Genomic DNA, 22,123 nt, shown 5'->3' with positions numbered 1-22,123 from the left:
ATTTGTATAGGTTAATTAGTAGACTTTATTTTTATTGTTCATTTAACCTTTATTTAACTAGGTAAGTCAGTTAAGAACAAATTCTTATTTACAATGACCGCCTACCCCGGCCAAACGCTCCCTAACCCGGATAACACTGGGCCAATTGTGCACCACCCTATTGGACTCCCAATCACAGCCAGTTGTGATACAGCCTGGAATCGAACTAGGGTCTGTAGTAACACCTCTAGTACTGAGATGCAGTGCCTTAGACCGCTGCGCCACTTGGGAGGCTAACATTACCAACCCCTACTCTATGTATTTTCTACATTGTAGAATAACAGTGAAGACATCAAAACTACAAAATAAAACATATAGATTCATGTAGTAACCAAAAAAGTGTTAAACAAATAAAAAAATATTTAATATTTGAGATTTTTCAAATACCCACCCTTTTCCTTGATGACAGCTTTGCACAGTCTTGGCATTCTCTCAACCAGCTTCACCTGGAATGTTTTTCCAACAGTCTTAAAGGAGTTCCCACATATACTGAGCACTTGTTAGTTGCTCTTCCTTCACTGTGTGCTCCGACTCATCCCAAACCATCTCAATTTGGTTGAGGTTGGGGGATTGTGGAGGCCAGGTCATCTGATGCAGCACTCCATCAGTCTCCTTGGTAAAATAGCCCTTACACAGCCTGGAGGTGTGTTGGGTCATTGTCCTGCTGAAAACAAATTATAGTCCCACTAAGCCCAAACCAGATGGGATGGCATATCGCTGCAGAATGCTGTGGCAGCCATGCTGGTTAAGTATGCCTTGAATTCTAAATAAATCACTGACAGTGTCACCAGAAAATCACCCCCACACCATAACACCTCCTCCATGCTTTACGGTGGGAAATACACATGTCGATATCATCCGTTCACCTACTCTTCGTCTCACAAAGACACGGCGGTTGGAACCAAAAATCTCCAATTTGGACTCATCAGACCAAGACAAATTTCCACAGGTCTAATGACCATTGCTCATGTTTCTTGGCCCAAGCAAGTTTCTTCTTATTATTGGTGTCCTTTAGTAGTGGTTTCTTGGCAGCAATTCAACCATGAAGGCCTGATTCACACAAGCTCCTCTGAACAGTAGATGTTGAGATCTGTCTGTTAGTTGAACTCTGTGAAGCATTTATTTGGCCTGCAATTTTTGAGGCTGGTAACTCTAATGAACTTATCCTCTGCAGCAGAGGTAACTCTGGGTCTTCCATTCCTGTAGCGGTCCTCATGAGAGCCAGTTTCATCATAGTGCTTGATGGTTTTTGTGACTGCCCTTGAAGAAACTCCAAATCCTTCCGTATTGACTGACCTTCATGTCTTAAAGTAATGATGGACTGTCGTTTATAGGGTTATATTCTGTATACCCCCCTACCTTGTCACAACACAACTGATTGGCTGAAACGCATTAAGGATAGAAATTCCACAAATTAACTTTTAAGAAGGCACATCTGTTAATTGAAATGCATTCCAGGGGACTGCCTCATGAAGCTGGTTGAGAAAATGCCAAGAGTGTGCAAAGCTGTCATCAAGGCAAAAGGGTGGCTATTTGAACAATCTCAAATATAAAATATTTTGATTTGTTTCACAGTTTTTTGGTTACTACATGGTTCCATATGTGTTATTTCATAGTTTTGATGTATTCACTATTATTCTTCAATGTAGAAAATAGTACAAATAATGAAAAACCCTTGAATGAGTAGGTGTTCTAAAACTTTTGACAGGTAGTGTATTTATTTATTTTTGCTAAAAATATGGGGCTCAAAACAGGTGTGGCTCTGCCCTGAATGATGGGTCGCCACTGTAGATAAATATAGGTCGGCAATGGGGAGTTGCTGCTTCCTACAAGAGGACAAAACGTGTAGGCTACATTTCAAGCTGTCTTTGAAAGGCCAGTCAGGTAAAAAGCTTACTTCTTAATTAAATGGTTGTATTTTGAGACAGGCTTGAATATGCAAATAAGCCAATAGGCAGATGGGTAGCCTACATTATCGAATTCTCTGTATGGTAATAATAATACATGTTATTTCGTATAGTGGTTTCTTGCATCATACAACACAATGCAATTCACAGACACCTATTTGGCCCATGGTGTTACAGACCAAGTAAAAAGTATTCAGTAATATTAAGCCCTTCATAATGTAAAAACATTTTTAAAAGTCTCATGCAATTTAGGCCTGCATTGAACACCACATATAGGCTACTGTGGGCTATATCATATAAATCAGTGCACTCCAAAATTTGAGGGAACATTGTTTCTCACCTGTTAAAACTATAACCTAAGCATGATTGCAAAACTTAATATGCTGTGAAAATGGCAATAAATGCAATATTTGCTTGAAATAACCCCCCTAAAATTAACAGTGGGAGAATATAGCAGTTGGTTACATGTATTTTTATTCTTGCAAATAAATACAATCTTGTATTCAATATATTTAAAAAGTCAAGTGAAAATTACCCTATTGGTAAAGTATACAATTTGTACAGCAAACACAATAACAAAAGTGTGTTGGTTATAAGTCTGATTTTAGTAATAAGTATTTAACCTACAGAATATTAATAATACATTTTCCACAACGTGGCAATTCTGAAGCATATGCGATACAAGTTTGGACAGATATAATGGGTAACTTTGTTAACTATTATTATAAAGCTAACGTTAGCTGCAAAGGTTGCACTCAGCTACAAAATACCATGAGTTCCTCCTTTGAGTAGCCTTTGATCACCTTATCCACAAATGCAATATTTCAGCTAATTGAAGCAATGATATAGCCAAAGATAAGAAAATTCTTGAATTAAAGCTTACCTTAAAGCTGTATACTTAATTTATGATCCCGTTATTTATGAAATCCCACATGAGCTCCGTAATCCACTCAAACAACCGCATTAGAAAAGTGTCAGGAGACGAACTGTCACCATGGTGTCTTGTCCTGTCGTTCCAATGCTTGACTCCCCGTGCGCAAATGTTTTGGAAGTACGTCATCAATTAGCCAATATCTAATTTTGGTGTGATGTGTGCTGCTGTGGCTGAACTTCACATGTATCTATTGCATATATTCAACGCGTATTCGGGCTAAATTATTACATATATATATATTGCAGTAGCACTGGCCCCATGCATAGACGTGTAAAACCTGTATTTATTTGTACAAATATACGTACACAACAGTAGGCTACACCAGGGGGCGGCAATAGCCTTTACGGCATCAGATTTATAGAAACCCACAAGATAGGTTCGTCACTAGCTTCTGTACGATAGACATTAAAACCAGTTCTTTACCCACAAAGTCTTTACCCACTTTACCCACAAAGTTATAAACCCACTTTACCCACAAAGTTGTAAACCCCACCCATTTCAATGTATCTTCTTAAAATTTGATTTTAAACATAACTCTAATCTTAACCACGCTGCTAACCTTAACTAAGACAAAAAAGCTACAACTTTTTTTTGTTGCCAATTTTGACTTTGTGGCTGTGGAATCTGACTTTGTTTTTGTGTAATCTGACTTTGTGGCTGTGGAATCTGACTTTGTTGCTGTGGAATCTGACTTTGTGGTTATAGTCTCTAGAAGCTAGTGGAAACCCCAAGATAGAGTATATTGTACAATGTTGGATAGGAAATATTATTTTTTAGACAATGTTAAAAAGTTGGCCTATCCTTTCACTTTTACTTGAAAGTATTTTAATCTATTTTGGGACTTTTTGGGACCTGTATCAGAACAGGGATGAACCTAATAATAATAATTTGAACAAATATTACTATGACGCATTGGGTGAATTTAGAGTAGGACACAATAATAAAATAATAAGGCAAAGACAAAGACATATGGCCTACCAAAGCAGGCGATGTCATTTTGTTCAGACAAAATAGAACTCTATTAAAAATATATTGGTTAGTTTGTGAAAAGCAGGAATGCACAGAGATATATCACCGTCATTATCACCCTTGACATTTATTGGCTAAAGTCACCTTTGTAGCAGTGATGGTGATTGCGCGTGTCGGCATGACAGCAGCGTCTCGCCTTTGTAAATAGCGACGTTCTGCAGTTGTGTGTGTGCGCCGCTGGGCGAGTCTTCGCCGCGTCTGTCTCCGTAGCTCCCCATTTTCCGAGAAAAGGAGAGGAGAATTAGCTCCGGGAGGAGGGCCGCCGCCATTATTGGGAAGCTGGGGGAAAAAAACACTTTCACACACACACAATCTCTTGTTAAATTGATAAGGACGTTACCAATTTATTGCATGAAGCCAGTTTAGAATAAACCTCGTACGGCAATTGCAGCAAACTCGACTGGTGTCCCGTGCATGATCGATCCAGCATAATGTTGGCACAACAATGGACATAATAATTGGTCAAAAGCAACGTGGTGAACCAAGGAGAAGACGGTGAAACAAGCTTTTATTCTCCGAGGAGAGAAAAAAAACAGGAAGATCATTGTTTTTACGTTAGTAGTTTTATTATCACAAAGACAACGAAAATATCAATGAAATTGGAAATAATCAAAATAGGGATATAGACTTAAAATTAATCTGTCAAGCTAACAATAACATATGTATAGTTATTTGTGTCTGTTTCGGAATCAAACGAGCCACATTTGTGTTTCTTGTCCATGTATATCAGGCGGCGAGGGCTGCGGCAAGCGCTGGCCTGACAGATTCAGGGAGAATGCGATGGTATGTATTCACTTTCTCCCCATTTTAATCTGAAACCCAGACGGAAACCAGTGTTCAAGCTAAACATTCTCATCATCAATTTACTCACAATGTATCAATTGTCTGTTACAAATGTATCTTTGGGTGAATAGAGTGATGATTAAAAAGTGCAAGTGGATTCAGAAATACTAGGTGAATGGGTTTAGTTACGAGTCGGCTATTTCATTCTGTGGACAAGAGGCCTGGCGTGGCCAGTGCTTTTCATCAACATTCATTTCAAAATCGTTGTTAATCCTTTCAAATATGGATAAAGAGTTGTAACCCACCCACTATATATTGACAATGTCGAACAATATGGCGCAATTATGTTTGCGCTTCTGAATATAGAAAGGTATGTATCTTTACAATCAGAGGGTAGGGTAGTGACTTGCTTGTTTTCATTTCCAAATAACTTGCCTGTTCAATCTGGTTGTCAGTCAGGCCTTTCACAGCTAAGCTTCATGATGGACTGCCTACTTTGCCTTTGATGGGCTATTTAGACATGTTTTAAATGCTGGATTTTATATAGGTTTAGAATATATGGAGATGCCTCCTTTTGTAAACAATAATAATGAAAACAGTTTTATTAAATGGCAGTAGCCTGTCAGTTTGTAGTCCACATTTCATGTCAATATTGATACAGTAAGTACATGATAGTCTATTTACATGTGTGATTTTATCACAATAATAAAGTGTGATTTGTTTTCTGGTTGTACTTTGTGCATCCTCTTGTCATAATTTGGTTGTAGTTATGGAGTATCTCCAGTATGGCCCCTTCCTCTGTGTCAAATATACTGCTTGGCAATTTGACAGACAAGAGTACACCAAACCTTACCTGATTCTAATGCTGGTGATGATGATAGGTTACTGTGTACATACAGTAGACCGGATTATGCTAATTAGTGATTGTCTGTATGCTGGGCAGATCTTTTATCTGTTGTTTTTTCTTTGTTTGCAACAGTATAAACACAGCAATTAGGAAGCTATTACAATAAGAACAGTGCAAACAGACCTCTGGCTGATGAGTTTATATTTTTGTTGCTGTCTAAAGAGGTTGATGTTTACCTAAATGTGTGTTGTCATTCATCCATGATCATGATATTCAGGATCAAGGCCATAGTCAAGAGCATAGATCCTTAATAGTGACCAGCTAAAGGTCCCGGTTGGCAAGGAAACCAAGAGCACTGCTTAGCCCTTTGTCTGAAGAGGTCCTTGGCCACCATCGAGATAAGGATGTATCTTACATGGTTATGAGACACACAGACCATCCATCCCCTCAATGCTTTTGGCTAGCGATAGGTAGGATGGGACTCCAATTAGTGTGAGTGCTTCTCCTCTTCCTCCCCTTCACTCCCATCCCTGCTCACACTCCAAAACCTGCCAAGTCATAAAGTAGGCAGAAAAAGACCCTAAAAAAAGATAGCTCTGAGCAGAAGTACAGTACAGCCTCGTGGCTAGGGAACCTAACTGCTAACTAGCAGGTTAATGATCCAAATCCCAAGTTGGGTTTAGGGCTAACCTTGATTCATCCACTTTAACATGACCAACTCCTCACATGTTGTATTGTACTGGATGTTGTATTGTACTGGATGTTGTATTGTACTTGATGTTGTATTTTACTTGATGTTGTATTGCAGTTGTTGTGATCCTTTTATGGGATCGTCAGTAGCCTACATGTGATATGTTTGTCATTGAGTTGAAGTATTTGTATTCATGGTAGAGAGTACCCATGTCTCCGGTCCCATTTAGGCTCCTTTCATGTAACATCTCTCATACAAGGCAAAAAAAAGCAAATGTCATCTTTTCACTACATACGCCCTCAACATATTTAGTGTCTCACTTGATTTGCAGGGATATTGAGTTTTACTTTGTATATTGCATTTGCTGTTGGGTTGTTCCATGTCATTTCAGCAAGCCATCAAACCCACCATCTCAGATTGTTCAGAAATCGTTTCTGTAGTTAGAAACGTATAAGATTAGCATCCCTGCCATGTTATTTTGTTGAGATATAATTTGATCTCTGAGAAATTAAACTAATTGATTGTACATCAATTGGTCATTTTTAATTTATAGGATTCATATAATATTTAATAAATAAAGTACCGTACATTATTATTTGGACCAAATAGTTTTCTATCAAACACAAAAACATGTTTCTGATACCATTCTATTTACTCCTCCCCTCAGCAGCCTCCACTGGGATATAGTATCAGTTTTCTATTTCTGACAACTAGTATGGAGCTGCGGCTCTGAGAATTGTTTCTTCATCCTTTGTAATGTATTCTCAGTGAATTTGGATTAGGCAATTTCGGCCACACCTGTTGCTGACAGGTGTATAAAATCGAGCACACATCCTTGCAGTCTTCATAGACAAACATTTGCAGTACAAATGGCCTTACTGAAGAGCTCAGTGACTTTCAACATGCCACTGTCATAGGATCCCACCTTTCTAACAAGTCAGTTAATCAACTTTCTGCCCTGCTAGAACTGCCCCGGTCAACTGTATGGGCCGTTGTGAAATGGAAACGTCTAGGAGCAACCACTTGCTCAGTCGTGAAGCACGTAGCGTGTGAAAATTGTCTGTCTTCGGTTGCAACACTCACTACCAAGTTCCAAACCGCCTCTGGAAGCAACGTCAGCACAATAACTGTTTGTAGGGAGCTTCATGAAATGGGTTTCCATGGCCGAGCCGCCGCGCACAAGCCTAAGATCAAATGTGCAGTGCCAAGCGTCGGCTGGAGTGGTGTAAAGCTCGCCGCCATTGGACTCTGGAGCCGTGGAAACATTATCTGGGGTGATGAATCACGTTTCACCATCTGGCAGTCTGACAGACGAATATGGGTTTGGCGGATGCCAGGAGAACCGAATGCATAGTGCCAACTGTAAAGTTTGGCGGGGGAGGAATAATGGTCAGGGGCTGTTTTTCATGGTTCGGTCTAAACCCCTTAGTTCCAGTGAAGATAATTCTTAACGCTACAGCATACAAGGACTCTAGACGATTCTGTGCTTCCAACTTTGTGGCAACAGTTTGGGGAAGGCCCTTTCCTGTTTCAGCATGAAATCTGGCCTAATCGCTCAACATCAGTGCCCGACCTCACTAATGCTCTTGTGGCTGAATGGAAGCAAGTCCCCACAGCAATGTTCCAACGTCTAGTGGAAAGCCTTCCCAGAAGAGTGGAGGCTGTTAGAGCAGCAAAAGGGGGACCAACTCCATATTAATGGTCATGATTTTTGGAATGAGATGTTTGACGAGCAGGTGTCCACATACTTTTGGTAACGTGAATGACGACAATCCATGCTTTGGTTTTGTTTACCAGGCCACTGTTTCAAATGCAAGTCAGTGGTATCTATAATAGTATTGTTGTGCTTCATAACCAAATCATCTATAAGTAACCATTGAATTACACAATATATTTTTTAGATACTTTCAGATGATTTGAATATGAAGTGTGAAAATGCTAACATAGGTACTATTGATTTGCATTGGCTTTGTGCCACAAATCTTTAAAAGTTACCATTTGAAACATTCACCAAATTCACTAGGAATATATCACATATAATGGAGAAACAATACTCAGAGCCGCAGCTTCATGTTACTTGTCAGACACAGACCGGTACCGGAGCACCAAGTCTAGGTCCAAGAGGCTTCTAAACAGCTTCTACCCCCCCAAGCCATAAGACTCCTGAACATCTAATCAAATGGCCACCCAGACTATTTGCAATGCCACCCCCCCCCTACACTGCTGCTACTCTCTGTTGTTATCATCTATGCATAGTCACTTTAATAACTCTACATGTACATATTACCTCAACTAACCGGTGCCCCCGCACATTGACTCTGTACCGGTACCCCCTGTATATAGTCTCGCTATCGTTATTTTACTGCTGCTCTTTAATTACTTGGTACTTTTATTTCTTATTCATATTTTTTTTTAACTGCATTGTTGTTTAGTGGCTCGTAAGTAAGCATTTCACCGTAAGGTCTGTTGTATTAGGCGTGTGTGACTAATAACATTTGATTAGATTGTTGATATACTCGTTGTTGGTGTGGGATTGGAATGGGGGGGTCTGTGACTGGCTTTTGACCATTCCTTTGGATTCCTCATGTGTAACTCATTGTTAGAAAAAAAGTTTGGTCCAAGTTGGATGTTAGGTACTATATTTATTGACTATATGAATCCTATACATTTTAAATGGCCAATTTGGATGCAATCAATTAGGTAAATTTATATTAAAACAAAATAATGTTGCAGGAATACTAATGTTCTGTTTCTAACAACAGAAACGATTTCAGAACAATCTGAGATGGTGTGTGTCAACTCTTTGTTGTACTTTTTGAGCTGGAACGACCCTGTTCTATTAAAAGGCCAGCCCAGATTGAGAGCGGATTAGAAATGACAAATTCTTGCCCCTACTCAGTGTTCTCTCATTAAGTTGAAGGGAAATTATTCTTAGTCTTGTCTTTTAACCACTGTCGTTCTTGTGAAAGTGTTTGACTGTTCTTTTTATGAAGAGAGCAGAAATAAGGTTAACTTGGCTCAAACTAATATTTGTTCCTCTTTTAAACATAAATTAAGATTTTGTTTAGCTAATTATTTGATTTTTGTGCTCTCTTTTCTTCCTGACAGGCTCATAGCTACATTAGGAATGACTGAGAGAAGCCTCTGCCTTTGCTACACCCCTACACTGCTGTTGATAAAACATGAAGCACACTAGAAGAAACACCAACTAATCTGCCACTCACATCCAGGTGTACTCTTCTATCGAGTCCCTGAATATGGCAAGATGAGTGTCAGCAGACGATAATGATGGCGAAAAAGCAGGATGCGAAGTCACCCACATACAACCTTATTGTTGTGGGTTTGTCAGGGACGGAGAAAGAGAAGGGCCAGTGTGGAGTGGGTAAGTCCTGCCTGTGCAACCGCTTTGTGCGCCCCAGTGCTGATGACTTCTATCTGGACCACACGTCAGTGCTGAGCACCAGCGACTTTGGGGGCAGAGTGGTTAACAATGACCACTTCCTGTTCTGGGGGGAGGTGGGGCGGGTGGTGGAGGAGGGGCCGGAGTGCAGGATGCATGTGGTGGAGCAGACCGAGTTCATTGATGACCAGACATTCCAGCCACACCGCAGCACTGCCATGCAACCCTACATCAAGAGGGCGGCCTCCACCAAGCTGGCCTCTGCAGAGAAGCTGATGTACTTCTGCACGGACCAGCTGGGGCTGGAGCAGGACTTTGAGCAGAAGCAGATGCCTGAGGGCAAGATACAGGCTGACGGGTTCATGCTCTGTATGGATGTCAGTAGGGGGATGAACCGCAACTTTGACGACCAGTTGAAGTTTGTCACAAACCTTTACGGTCATCTGAGCAAAACAAAGAAGCCCATTGTGCTCGTCTTAACCAAGTGTGATGAGGGGGTTGAACGCTACATCAAAGATTCTCACACCTTTGCCATCACTAAAAAGAGTCTTCCAGTAGTGGAGACATCTGCACGCTCTAACATCAATGTTGACCTAGCCTTCATTGCTTTGGTGCAACTCATTGATAAGAGCAGGGGCAAGCCCAAGATCATTCCTTACTTTGAAGCCCTCAAGCTCCAGAGTCAGCAGATAGCCCTGGCTAAAGACCGATACGAATGGCTAGTCAACCGCATAGTGAAGAACCACAACGAGACCTGGCTTAACACCAGCCGACGCATGCACAGCTCCTCAGAGTTCAAGGAATACGTCTTTCTAGAGGGTACAGCGAAATGCAAGAAGCTCTTCCAGCAGCATGTGTACCGCCTGAAACAGGAGCACATTGAGAGACGTCGGAAAATCTATCTGAGCACTCTTCCTCTAGCACTTAGCTCCCTGGTGCCTGACCTGGATGAGATCGACCAGCTGAGCTGGTCTGGGGTTCAGAAGGTCCTGGAGTCCAAGCAGCACTTTGCCCATTGGTTTGTGGTTTTGGAGGACTCTCCATGGGAGGACACGTCTCACATAGATAACATGGAGGATGAGCGCATCCCGTCAGACCTGTTGGAGACGGCCCCAGCCGAGTACATTTTCAACGCCCACCTGGAGCACCTGAGGAATGAGTGCAAGCGGGCCGAGATGAGGCAGGAGTTCAAGCACAAGCTGGCCTGTTCTCCCTTTGTCACGCCAGGCAAGCCCTGGGAAGAGGCCCGCAGCTTCATCATGAACGAAGACTTCTACCAATGGTTGGAGGAATCAGAGTACCTGGACCTCTACAACCGCCACCAGAAAGAGATAATAGACCACGCTAAAGAGGACTTCCAGGAGCTGCTGCTGGAGTATTCTGAGCTCTTCTATGAGCTGGAGGTGGATGCCAAGCCCAGCAAGGAGAAGATGGGGGCCATCCAGGAGGTTCTAGGGGAGGAACAGAGGTTCAAGACTCTGCAGAAGCTTCCAGCTGAGAGAGATGCTCTGGTGTTGAAGCATATCCACTTTGTCTACCACCCAACCAAGGAGACCTGTCCCAGCAGCCCACAGTGTGGAGACTTCAAGATAGAGCAGCTCCTGGCCTCACGTTTCCCAACATGCTACCCATTCTTCAATGTGAAGTCCCATTTTGGGGATATTAAAGCTGACCGAATCAACCTTGTGATATTGGGCAAAGACGGACTGGCCAGGGAGTTTGCCAATGAGATCAGGACTCTGTGTACCAATGACGACCGGTATGTGCTGGATGGGAAAATGTATGAGCTGACCCTGCGACCTATCGAGGGAAACGTACGACTTCCTGTAAATTCCTTTCACACTCCCACTTTCACACCCCATGGATGCCTGTGTCTGTACAACTCAAAAGAGTCCCTAACTTACGTCGTAGAAAGCATTGAAAGGTTGCGGGAGTCAACTATAGGTAGAAGGGATAGCCATATAGCTCAGCTTTTAACATCTCTGCTCTTGGTTACTAAAAGGGGAGTAGGGACATATGCAGATATTGGGGGAGAAACTGCCTTAGGCCTAATAAAACAGGGACAGCAGGTAGCAAGGAGACTGCAGTGTAGCTTCCTAGACCCAGCCTCTCCTGGTGTGGGCTATGGGCACAATGTGAATGACAGTCAGATCAATCAAGTATTGAGGGGTCTCCTGGACTCTAGGAGGAGCTCATCTTTTAGTAGCAGCTCCCCACCTCTGCCCCCTAAACCTCCAGGCCCAAGAGACTCTCCTCACCAGCCCAGCCCAGAGGCAGACATCCGCATCGTCATGTGCTTGATGTGTGGAGACAATTACGACGTGGAACAGCTCCTCTCTCCCTTCCTACTGCCTCAGCACTGCAGGCCAACATCCAATAGTGGGACCTCAGTGATACTGGAGCAGACAGTGGGGCCTCACAAACAGGTGATTGAGCTCTCCCTTCTTTCCTACCACGCCTCCTTCTCCCTGAGGAAGAGCAGATTAGTGCATGGCTACATTGCTGTGTACTCAGCCCGCCGCAAGGCCTCCCTGGAGACTCTATGTGCCTTCCTGTGTGAGATCCAGGACATCATCCCTGTTCAGCTGCTGGCAGTAGGGGAGAGCCAGGTGGAGCTCACAGAAAGTGAGTCTGCCAGAGAGCAGCTAGTCCAGGGAGAGGAGCTGGCCCAAGAGATAGAAGGCAGGTTCAACAGTGTGGTGTGTGGGTCTGGAGGGGTGGTGGGCGGCCTGCACAGGATAGAGATGTTCCAGCACTTCCTGATGGAGGTGGTGGAGAAACGCAACATTGTGGAGGCAACACACATGTATGATAACGTGGCTGAGGCCTGCACTAACGACACTGCCTACTCCCCTCGCTGTAGCTCACCCAGCCCTGGCAACATGTTCCTAGACTCTGATGTGGATGACGTGGAGCCCTCCCCACCCTACTTCGATGGCACACTCACCTCCCATGGTGGGGGCTTCAACCTGCCTGACCTGGACTCCAGCGATGTCTCGGTCATCTCTGACATCAGCTCCTTTGAGAACAAACTCAACAGCAAGGTCCCTCCCCAGGTGAGGCCCAAGCCCACTGTGACCTTTGACTTCCGGAAGGTGGGCCGAAACCCCTACAACACGGATACCATGGGCCACCGTCGCTCCCTGCCCTCTGCTGTGACATGGGTACCAGGTGGGGACGGAGGTTACGACCCCTCAGACTATGCAGAGCCTATGGATGCTGTGTCCAAGCCCCGGCCCAGCAACGAGGAGATCATCTACTCTGTGCCCCATGACAGCACGCAGGGCAAGATAATCACCATCCGCAACGCCAACAGGATGCACTCAAATGGAAACGGCTCGGACAGTGAGGCAGACAGCAGTTCCCTGGAGCGCTGCAGGAAGTTCTCGGCGGCGGGGGTGAAGCCCCGGCTGTACCGGGACCGCTCCAAACGCCTGGGTAAGTTCAGCAGCTTTCGCACTAGCTTCATTGGCAGCGACGACGAGATGGGGGCCCTGCCAAAGACCAAGGAGGATGAGTTCGGAACCCTGAAAGGAGACATCATCAATGAGGAGGGAGAGGACCCCAAGAAGAGGAACATTCTGAAGAGCCTACGGCGAACTGCCAAGGTACGTGTATCTTCACTTAGTATTCTCCTCTTAACTGCTAATGGGTTAATACTATAATTTTCAAGTTTGAATGACTGTTGTCTTTCAAGTTTAGGTAAATGGATGGCTAGCTTTGATACGATAAACGTGGTTAAGTATTGACAACATGGTTAATATGATTTCTCATGTGAACTCTACTTTCTAAATAACTTTTTTGATGTGTAATTGCTTGATTGTTTTAATCAGAACTATTCCTCCATGCTAATATTCTATTCACATAAAGTAAGTTCAAAAGTGAGTGGATAGAATTTAAGGCTGTATTTCAGAGTGACTAAGACTAGATGCGGCAGCTGTTCATGCTGAATACATAAAGGTAAATTTGGTTTGCCAGCTTACAGCTGAATTGAGAATAGTGTTGACATAATGAATAACCATTCTAATATGGACTTGGTCATTAACAATTTCAACATTCCTGTTTCTGTGCAGAAAACCAGACCAAAGCCTCGGCCCTCTATTCCCAAGCCCCTGGAGAGCAACTACTTCGGGGTACCCCTGATCAATGTGGTGTTCCCAGACAGACCTATCCCACTTTTTATTGACAAGTGTGTCCACTTCATTGAGACCACCGGTAGGTCACCGTTTTCTGTCTCCTCTTCTCCCCTGTGTTTGTGTGTGTATTTGTCTTGTTCATTATGCTATTTGATGTGGATGCTGTCCAACACTTAGGCAGAATCTTATTGTTGATAATTCTGAGGTAAATCTGTGGTGCTGAATTATGAAAATGTGTAATGTCTTTTTAGTGGTGCACTGTGAAACTTTTACTTACAATATTCACTTTATGAGATTGTTAATTTTCAATGTGCTTTAATGTAAGCCCTTCTGGATGAGGGCATCCGCTAAATGAAAAAACTGTAACGTGAATGTAATGATTATTTTTCTTCCCAACTATATTTACGTTTAATAAGTCAAGAAGAACTAACTACACTAGAGCAAATGTAGCCAGTGATCAAGTTCTGTACTTCAGCAGTGCCCTCATTGACTTTACAGGAAATTGATAATGATGTAATGCAGATGGAGTCGATGGAATGAAGCATTCTTCCTGGTTTCAATCTCTGTCTCTTTGCAGGCCTCAACACAGAGGGGCTGTACAGGGTGAGCGGGAACAAGTGTGAGATGGAGAGCATGCAGAGGCAGTTTGACCAGGGTGAGTTACTGTACCTAGTCCTGTCTGGTCTAAAACATTGTATCAGACCCATGGATGGATTGACTGTAATACTCACCAAACTCTGTCCCTAACCCCTGGATTAACCCTGGTTAGTTATTTGGCTAATCAATATATTGACACATGAGCTGTAGAGGAAGTTATGGCCTACAACAAAATATATTTAGAACAGTGACAAAGCCGACTACCTCTTACACACTATTCCTATTCTTCTCTCTTCCCCTTTCTCTCCTCCCTCCCCTACCTGTTTTTCTCCCCTTTTCTCTCCTTCTACCCCTCACCTCCCTCTAACACTCCCTCCTCTTTCTCTTCTTCTACATCTCACCTTCCTCTCCCTCTCTTCATCTCCCTCTCCCCCATCTTGTTTTACCTCTCTATCCCTCTACCTCTTCTTCTCTAGACCATGGGCTGGACCTAGTGGAGAAGGACTTTGCCATCAACACGGTGGCTGGGGCTCTGAAGGCCTTCTTCTCTGAGCTGCCGGAGCCATTGGTGCCCTGCATTCTGCAGGTGGAGCTGCTCGAGGCCTTCAGTAAGACATAGAGCTGGCTGGGGTTAGGGAGGGGTACTGGGGTTCTGGAGAGCTCAGTAAGACATAGAGCTGGCTGGGGTTAGGAAGGGGTACTGGGGTTCTGGAGAGCTCAGTAAGACATTGAACAGGCTGGGTTAGGGAGGGGTACTGTGGTTCTGGAGAGCTCAGTAAGACATGGAGCTGGCTGGGGTTAGGAAGGGGTACTGGGGTTCTGGAGAGCTCAGTAAAACATTGAGCAGGCTGGGGTTAGGGAGGGGTACTGGGGTTCTGGAGGGCTCAGTAAGACATGGAGCAGGCTGGGGTTGGGGAGGGGTACTGGGGTTCTGGAGAGCTCCGTAAGACATGGAGCATGCTGGGGTTAGGGAGGGGTACTGGGGTTCTGGAGAGCTCAGTAAGACATGGAGCAGGGTTTGGTTAGGGAAGGGTACAAGGGTTCTGAAAGGTTCAGTAAGACATGGAGCAGGGTGGGGTTAGGGAGGGGTACAAGGGTTCTGAAGGGTTCAGTAAGACATTGAACAGGGTGGGGTTAGGGAGGGGTACAAGGGTTCTGAGGGGTTCAGTAAGACATTGAGCAGGGTTTGGTTAGGGAGGGGTACAAGGGTTCTGAAGGGTTCAGTAAGACATTGAACAGGGTGGGGGAGTCAGGGTGGGGTACAAGGGTGGTGCAGAATGGTTGTTCAGGGAGTGATTCTTGTGATTTTTGACAGTGAAGTTCTTACAGGGTGAGTAAGTGTTGGGGAGGATTTCTCGTAGAAGGTGGGATAAGGATATGTCATGTTTTGTTCTCAGAAAATATAATATATTACAACTGTGTGTGTCGATGTATACTGTATGTAGTACTGCATATGGAGTAACAGTGTTGAAAACATGTGAGTCATAGCCCTGACCCCCTCCCTGTGTGTGTGTGCACAGAAATCAATGACAGGGAACAAAGGCTCTACACCATGAAGGATGTGCTGAGGAAGTTCCCCAGGGAGAACTATGACGTTTTCAGATTTGTCATGAGCCACTTACACAAGTGAGTGCAGATCAGACTGGCTAACTGTTCCATTCTATGACCTTGGCCCTGACTGCATTGTGACTGAAACCATTTGCACGCTTTGTAACATGTATCATCAAGTAGCTCTTACACCTGTGTAATAATGTTATTACACTAGTAGCTGTTGTCATGCTGTTGTTGATGGAGGTGTATTGTGTTGTCTCTCCCAGGGTGAGCCAGCTGAGCAGACAGAACCTGATGACCAGTGAGAATCTGTCCATCTGTTTCTGGCCCACTCTGATGCGGCCAGACTTCACCACCATGGACGCCCTGACGGCCACGCGGACCTACCAGACAATCATCGAGACCTTCATCCACCAGTGTGCTTTCTTCTTCTACAACCAGCCCCTCCTGGACTCCCCCACTGGCCTGGCTGGCCTCCCTGCCTCCCCCACCACCACCCTCACCGGTGGCTCTACCTATTCCTGCTACCGCTCCTCCCCTCCCCCACCACCACGCAATTCAGCCCCCTGCAGCAGTCGCCCCCACCACCCCCCAGTCACCCCTGCAGTCCCTCCTCCCCCTCCACCAACACCCCCACTGCGCCCCCACCGAGCAAGAGACACTGTAAAAGACACTGTGAAAGACACTGAGAAGGGAGCACACGCCGTACCCCTGATCTGATGATGCTGAACCTCCGTCACTTACACACACACACACACAAACACACACACCAACACACACACTGACACTACCTTGTTTGGTCATTGATAATAACATAGATAAAGAGAGAGAGGAGACGAGGAGCGCTTGATAAACAAACTTGCCACTAGTGAACAGCATCCAGCTGACCTGCCACCTGTGTGCCAGATCCCAATGCTGACTCTTCCCCTCCACCCCTCTATAGCCCCTGATAACCTGGAATGTGACTCTAGGACTCACCAACAGGAGGCCCAGGGGAAAGAACAGAGTGGGTTTCATTGTTACAGTAAGACTCTCTCTGCCAACCAACCATTTTAACCCTAATGATACACTATAATGAAAAAGTCCAAGCCTCCATGTCAAGTTGGAAGATATGATTTGTGCCCATAGCTATGTTGTTATTTGTGTATAATAATTTGACATCTGTTTCTTTCTGTTTGTTAATGAAAGTAGCCACTGGATGTATGGACTGTGCTCTGAAGGCTGTCGGCAGTAACGTGCCACACCGCTGTTTGGGGAGCCTACCTCTCTGCCTGAAGGACCCCTGCTATGTGGTTGGGGGGGTTCAGTGGGGATGGGGGGTTGGGAGAGTGGGGGGACATCCAAGGATGCACTTTAATGGTCAGAGTGTTTTTGTTTTAAAAAATGTATCCCAAAAGGGTGTTGTTGGGCCAGAATGTTTTAGTGTGATGAGTTCCCAGCTCAATCAGCCATACCCATTGCCTCTCTGAAGGGGCCTTGGCAGATCAAAATGTTGTTTACACCCAAACCCTTGTATTTGTATCCACATACTTATCTGAAGCACTTTTAAACTCTAGTGTGAAGTTCCATGAAATACAACCTTGATCAATTGACTTTGTTTTAATGGCTGGGTGGGTGTGGCAGTAGTAGAGAGGGACTCCTTAACATGACCCTGTCATAAAAGTGTTATTTTAGAGGATTCGGGGCTCACTTTATAACCCCATGGAAAACCAAACAATAATACTGATTACACATTCCTCTTTCATCTTAGTCAAGACAGAAATAGTTTGTTCTGGGAATGCAGGTTTGAATAGCATGCAGTTCCCCCTCTCTTTTTCGAACTGCTGTTGCTTTACTAATTGTTGTGAATATGGAAGTTGCCTAGTGTTGTTTAGGCAAGTAAGTTTGAGCCAGGGTCAGTTAATCAGCCCCTTTAGGATCCAGGAGAGGAATGCTCTTGCTTAAGATGACCTCAGGTCCACTCCATCAGTTAGGGTTTGATGATGGAACATTGATTATGGGAATTATTGACAGAAACCTCAGACAGTAGCATAATGAGGGAGAGGTTAGAGAGACATTAGTTATACCAGACAAGTCCTCTATGTACTGTCTTTGTTCCACTGTGTTATCTGGTGGCCATGGAAAGCACTGCCCTATTGCAAAATGATGCTGGATATGTTGCTATGGGTGTCTAGCCAGTTGAACTCTTTGTACTCATCTAATATTAAGGACCTTAAACTGAGGTAAGGTGTGCATACAGAAAACACTACCATGGCAACGAACTACAGTACAGTAATAACAGTATAGTATATCCTATAGAGATGTATGGACTCATGCCCAGGAATGTCAACAAAGCATAGAGTAACTAGCTCCAGTGTTCTATGGGATTTATGTTGGTGTTTAACTGTCCTCTCTCTTGTTGAAAAAAAAAACAAGTAGTCAAGGTAAAGTAGTTTAATGAATACTCCTGGTATATTATGTATTCTTCTACCAATATAAGATAAAAAGCATTGCCACAGGCAGGCGCCTTTTGGGGTTGACTGAGGATTGGCCAGGAGGCATGGCAGTAATCTGTCAGCCATGTTGGATTGTTCTCAAGCTGCCTGCTCAGAACAGATCAGTCAAAACTATTGGTTGTATTGAGGGTCAACTCTACTCAATACTTGGGATCACTCACTGGTACTTATCCTCTGTGTTTTCATGCTGTGGGAGGCAGTTGTCTCTGTGATCAATATACTAACGCTGCAGTGACTCCTCACCCAGTACAGTATATTATTACCACATACACAACAGATCAGATGGGAGATGGATAGGGAAAACAAATTGTCCCATTAGAATGTGACTTTGGCTCAGAGGATTAATGTGGCTGCATCACATAATTTCTGACACAACTTTGACAGATCTGCAGTTCATTGAAGAAAAAAAGGCAAGAGCATACTATAGTAAAATGGTTGTTTATTTGTATGTTAGGGGGTCTAACACTTTGCCCTTTAGTCAATGGTAGAACATTTTTTTTAGTGTGCATTTCAATGATTTGAAAGTAAAAATTTTACAATTTTGTGAATGGTTTAAGGCCACTTCAGTTTAGTGCATGATTTAACAACACACCAAGGGAGAAGGTTCAACAACTCATTATTTTAAAACATGAAAGTGTGACAACAAAATAATACAAAAGTGAAATAGCAAGTGAAAGATGAAGTACTGTTCAGCAACAGCAAACCAGGGGATTTGTCTGACTTGAGAATGGTGTATGACGATGAAGGCCTTATGTGATCTGTATAATAGTGAATAAATTCAATCTTGTAAAATTGCCCTCAGACCTCCTGTGATTCCATGTGTTTGAGAGAATATCAAGTATGATATTACATTTGGCTGCATGAATAGGCAAGTGATGTCTGACACATTGCTCATTCAATTGTTTTTGCCTATATAGCAGTTATTCTGATTTAAGGCAACGATGACTGACAGAGTTATATCATTTTGTGCAATTACAATGAAGTAAATGCATTTAAATTTCAATCTATGGTTATTTCAGAGAGATCCCCTTAGATGTGGGTAACTGGCTGCCTGTAACACCCCGTAGAAACCCTGGATGGCTGATGCTATGTATTGGCCAAGAAGAGATTTTTGAAGCCACCGATCAGCCATATTGGCACTCCCCAGAAGAAGCAGTCCTTAGGAATACAGTATTTCAATTAAATGTTTGAAGGACAAATGTGTACTGCACAAAAATATAAACAGAACATGCAACAATTTCAAAGATTTTACTGAGTTACAGTTCCTTTAAGGAAATCAGTTAATTTAAATGAATTAATTAGGCCATAATCTATGGATTTCACATGACTGGGAATAGAGACATGCATCTGTTGGTCAGAGATAACTTAAAACAATAGGTAGGGACGTGGATCAGAAAACCAGTCAGTATCTGGTGTGACCACCATTTGCCCCAAGCAGAGTGACACATCCTTCACATAGAGTTGATCAGGCTATTGATTGTGGAATGGCTGTGCGAAGTTGGTGGATAATGGCGGGAACTGGAACACACTGTTGTACACATCAATCCAGAGCATCCCAAAAATGCTCAATGGGTGACATGTCTGGTGAGTATGCAGGCCATGGAAGAACTGGGACATTTTCAGCATCCAAGAATTGTGGACAGATCCTTGTGACATTATCATGCTGAAACATGAGGTGATGGAAGCAGATGAATGGCACGACAATGGGCCTTGGGATCTCTTCACGGTATCTCTGCATTCAAATTGCCATCGATAAAATGCAATTGTGTTCGTTGTCCGTAGCTTATGCCTTCCCATACCATAACCTCACCGTCACCATGGGGCACTCTGTTGAACTGCATTGTTGGTTAAGGGATTGTAAGTAAGCATTTCACTGTTAGGTCTACACCTGTTATATTCGGCGCATGCAACAAATAAAAATGTGATTTGTTCACAACGTTTACGTCAGCAAACCGCTCGCCCACACGACCTCATACATGTGGTCAATACACGGTTGTGAGGCCGGTTGGACGTACTGCCAAATTCTCTAAAACTACGTTGGAGGTAGCTTATCGCATCTGTGGCATTGTGTTGTGACAAAACTGCACATTTTAGAGTGGCCTTTTATTGTCCACAGCATAAGGTGCACCTGTGTAATGATCATGCTGCTTAATCAGCTTCTTGATATGCCACACCTGTCAGGTGGATGGAATATCTTGGCAAAGAAGAAATGCTCACTAACAGGGATTTAAACAAATTTATGCACAACATTTGAGAGAAATGCAGGGATATTTTACTTTACCTCATGATACATGGGACCAACACTTTACATGTAGCTTTATAGTTTTGTTCAGTGTACATGTATTTAACTATTTACTTAATGTAGTGGGGACAATAACATTAGAATGTAAAAAAACTTGTACTTTATGTTTAGCTCACCTAATATAATGTAAAAGTATGCATTAAGGTGTGTGTAACATAAAACATGTGGCAAAAACATGTGTAGACATTAACAAATGCATTTCTATAGCTTCCAAAATATTTGGAGGCACAGTGGCTTCATCTAGACTCTAGAGTATACATCTAGAGTATATATAAACTATTGGTTTCCCTGAGCGGTTTTCTTCCTTTCCGGCAACTGAGTTAGGAAGGATGCCTGTATCTTTGTAGTGACTGAGTGTATTGATACACCATCCAAAGTGTAATAAATAACTTCACCATGCTCAAAGGGATATTCAATGTCTGCTTTACCCATCTACCAATAGGTGCCATTCTTTGAGAGGCATTGGAAAACCTCCATAGTCTTTGTGGTTGAATCTGTGTTTGAAATGTATTGCTCGACCATGAGGCCAATGTTGACTTTACTTTATGGTAACAGTTACAGAGCTTAATGGATGTGATATGAGAAAACTAAGGATGGATCAACAACATTGTTGTTAATCCACAATACAAAATATCCCAAAACATGCATCCATAGTGGTGTTTGTCTTACAGTAAGTAACATTATATTTGGTATAATACTATCATTATGTGGTCTTGTAGAAATGTATTCAACTTTGATTAACTTTATTAAACAAGCACCATTCTCCATGAGTAGAGCAGAGAATGTGCATAAGTAGAGAATCCTGCACATGAGCAGAAGCTTCAGGACCTTTAGCCCCAGGGAAGAAATGTCCACAGCCACTCTGTTGGGGAGAGACAGTAAGGACACTGCTGACCTGCAAAATGACTACCAAAAACTCAAACTGACCTTTACCTAATTTTAACCAATTCTGTATTGAAATATTGGTTTGCAGATCAGGGGTGTCCATATAGCCTTTTCCACTTGACTGATGAAAAGATAGTGTCAGTTATAAAGATGAGGTGGAACTCTGCTGGAGCTCCTAATGTGCGGGTTAAATATTTAGGGCCTAGTTAAGGTGCCATTGAAACGCATCGATCATTTGCTGTCTGCATTTACAACTTTTGAAGGGTGACTGCTCTAGGTAAGTCTCATCAGTTTTGAATTTTCTGATGCCACCTGGTGGCTACATAGCTGTAGGGCCGCACCACCATCATACTGCCTATGACATTGCACTGAATCACACTTACGTCAGTGAATTCTGAGGTAACATATTTCATTGACAGTGCATGACTGGGACATTTTTAGGCTCCTATGGATTAAATGACTTGGAACAGTCCTCCATAATGCTTCAACTAATGTTACAACAAATGTCAGGTGTGTCAAGTTGAAGT

The 22,123-nt window shown here is 43.3% G+C and overlaps 2 protein-coding genes across 5 annotated transcripts in view; one reads left to right on the top strand and one right to left on the bottom strand.

Moving 5' to 3' along the window:
• LOC112257728 (unconventional myosin-Ic) overlaps nucleotides 1-3,068 on the bottom strand; it is a 34,487-nt gene extending 31,419 nt beyond the window's left edge. Inside the window, exon 1 of one of the 2 annotated variants that reach the window (XM_024431516.2) lies at nucleotides 2,830-3,068. The gene's annotated coding sequence lies outside the window, so the exon portion shown is untranslated. The remainder of the gene's footprint in view (nucleotides 1-2,829) is intronic. The other variant, XM_024431519.2, reaches the window with a different exon arrangement.
• Nucleotides 1,869-19,205, top strand: LOC112257727 (rho GTPase-activating protein 35). Of its 3 annotated transcripts, none has more exons than XM_042326744.1 (8): nucleotides 1,869-1,923; nucleotides 4,640-4,692; nucleotides 9,339-13,238; nucleotides 13,704-13,845; nucleotides 14,344-14,421; nucleotides 14,840-14,971; nucleotides 15,884-15,989; nucleotides 16,181-19,205. In XM_042326744.1, exons 3-8 carry the CDS (start codon nucleotides 9,516-9,518, stop codon nucleotides 16,632-16,634), a joined length of 4,635 nt encoding a protein of 1,544 aa, XP_042182678.1. In that variant the 5' UTR covers nucleotides 1,869-1,923; nucleotides 4,640-4,692; nucleotides 9,339-9,515; the 3' UTR covers nucleotides 16,635-19,205. The 3 variants fall into 3 exon arrangements, with proteins under 3 accessions (XP_042182678.1, XP_042182679.1, XP_024287283.2); XM_024431515.2 differs by lacking the exon at nucleotides 1,869-1,923 and adding an exon at nucleotides 4,043-4,463; XM_042326745.1 differs by lacking the exons at nucleotides 1,869-1,923; nucleotides 14,344-14,421; nucleotides 14,840-14,971; nucleotides 15,884-15,989; nucleotides 16,181-19,205 and adding exons at nucleotides 4,038-4,463; nucleotides 13,544-13,590 and having other exon boundaries at nucleotides 13,704-13,806.
• The last annotated feature ends 2,918 nt before the right edge of the window (nucleotides 19,206-22,123 follow it).

Source organism: Oncorhynchus tshawytscha, linkage group LG09 (genome assembly GCF_018296145.1).
Source record: "Oncorhynchus tshawytscha isolate Ot180627B linkage group LG09, Otsh_v2.0, whole genome shotgun sequence".
Taxonomy (NCBI): domain Eukaryota; kingdom Metazoa; phylum Chordata; class Actinopteri; order Salmoniformes; family Salmonidae; genus Oncorhynchus; species Oncorhynchus tshawytscha.
Note: the sequence above shows the minus strand (reverse complement) of the source record. Positions and strands in the feature narration are given on the sequence as shown.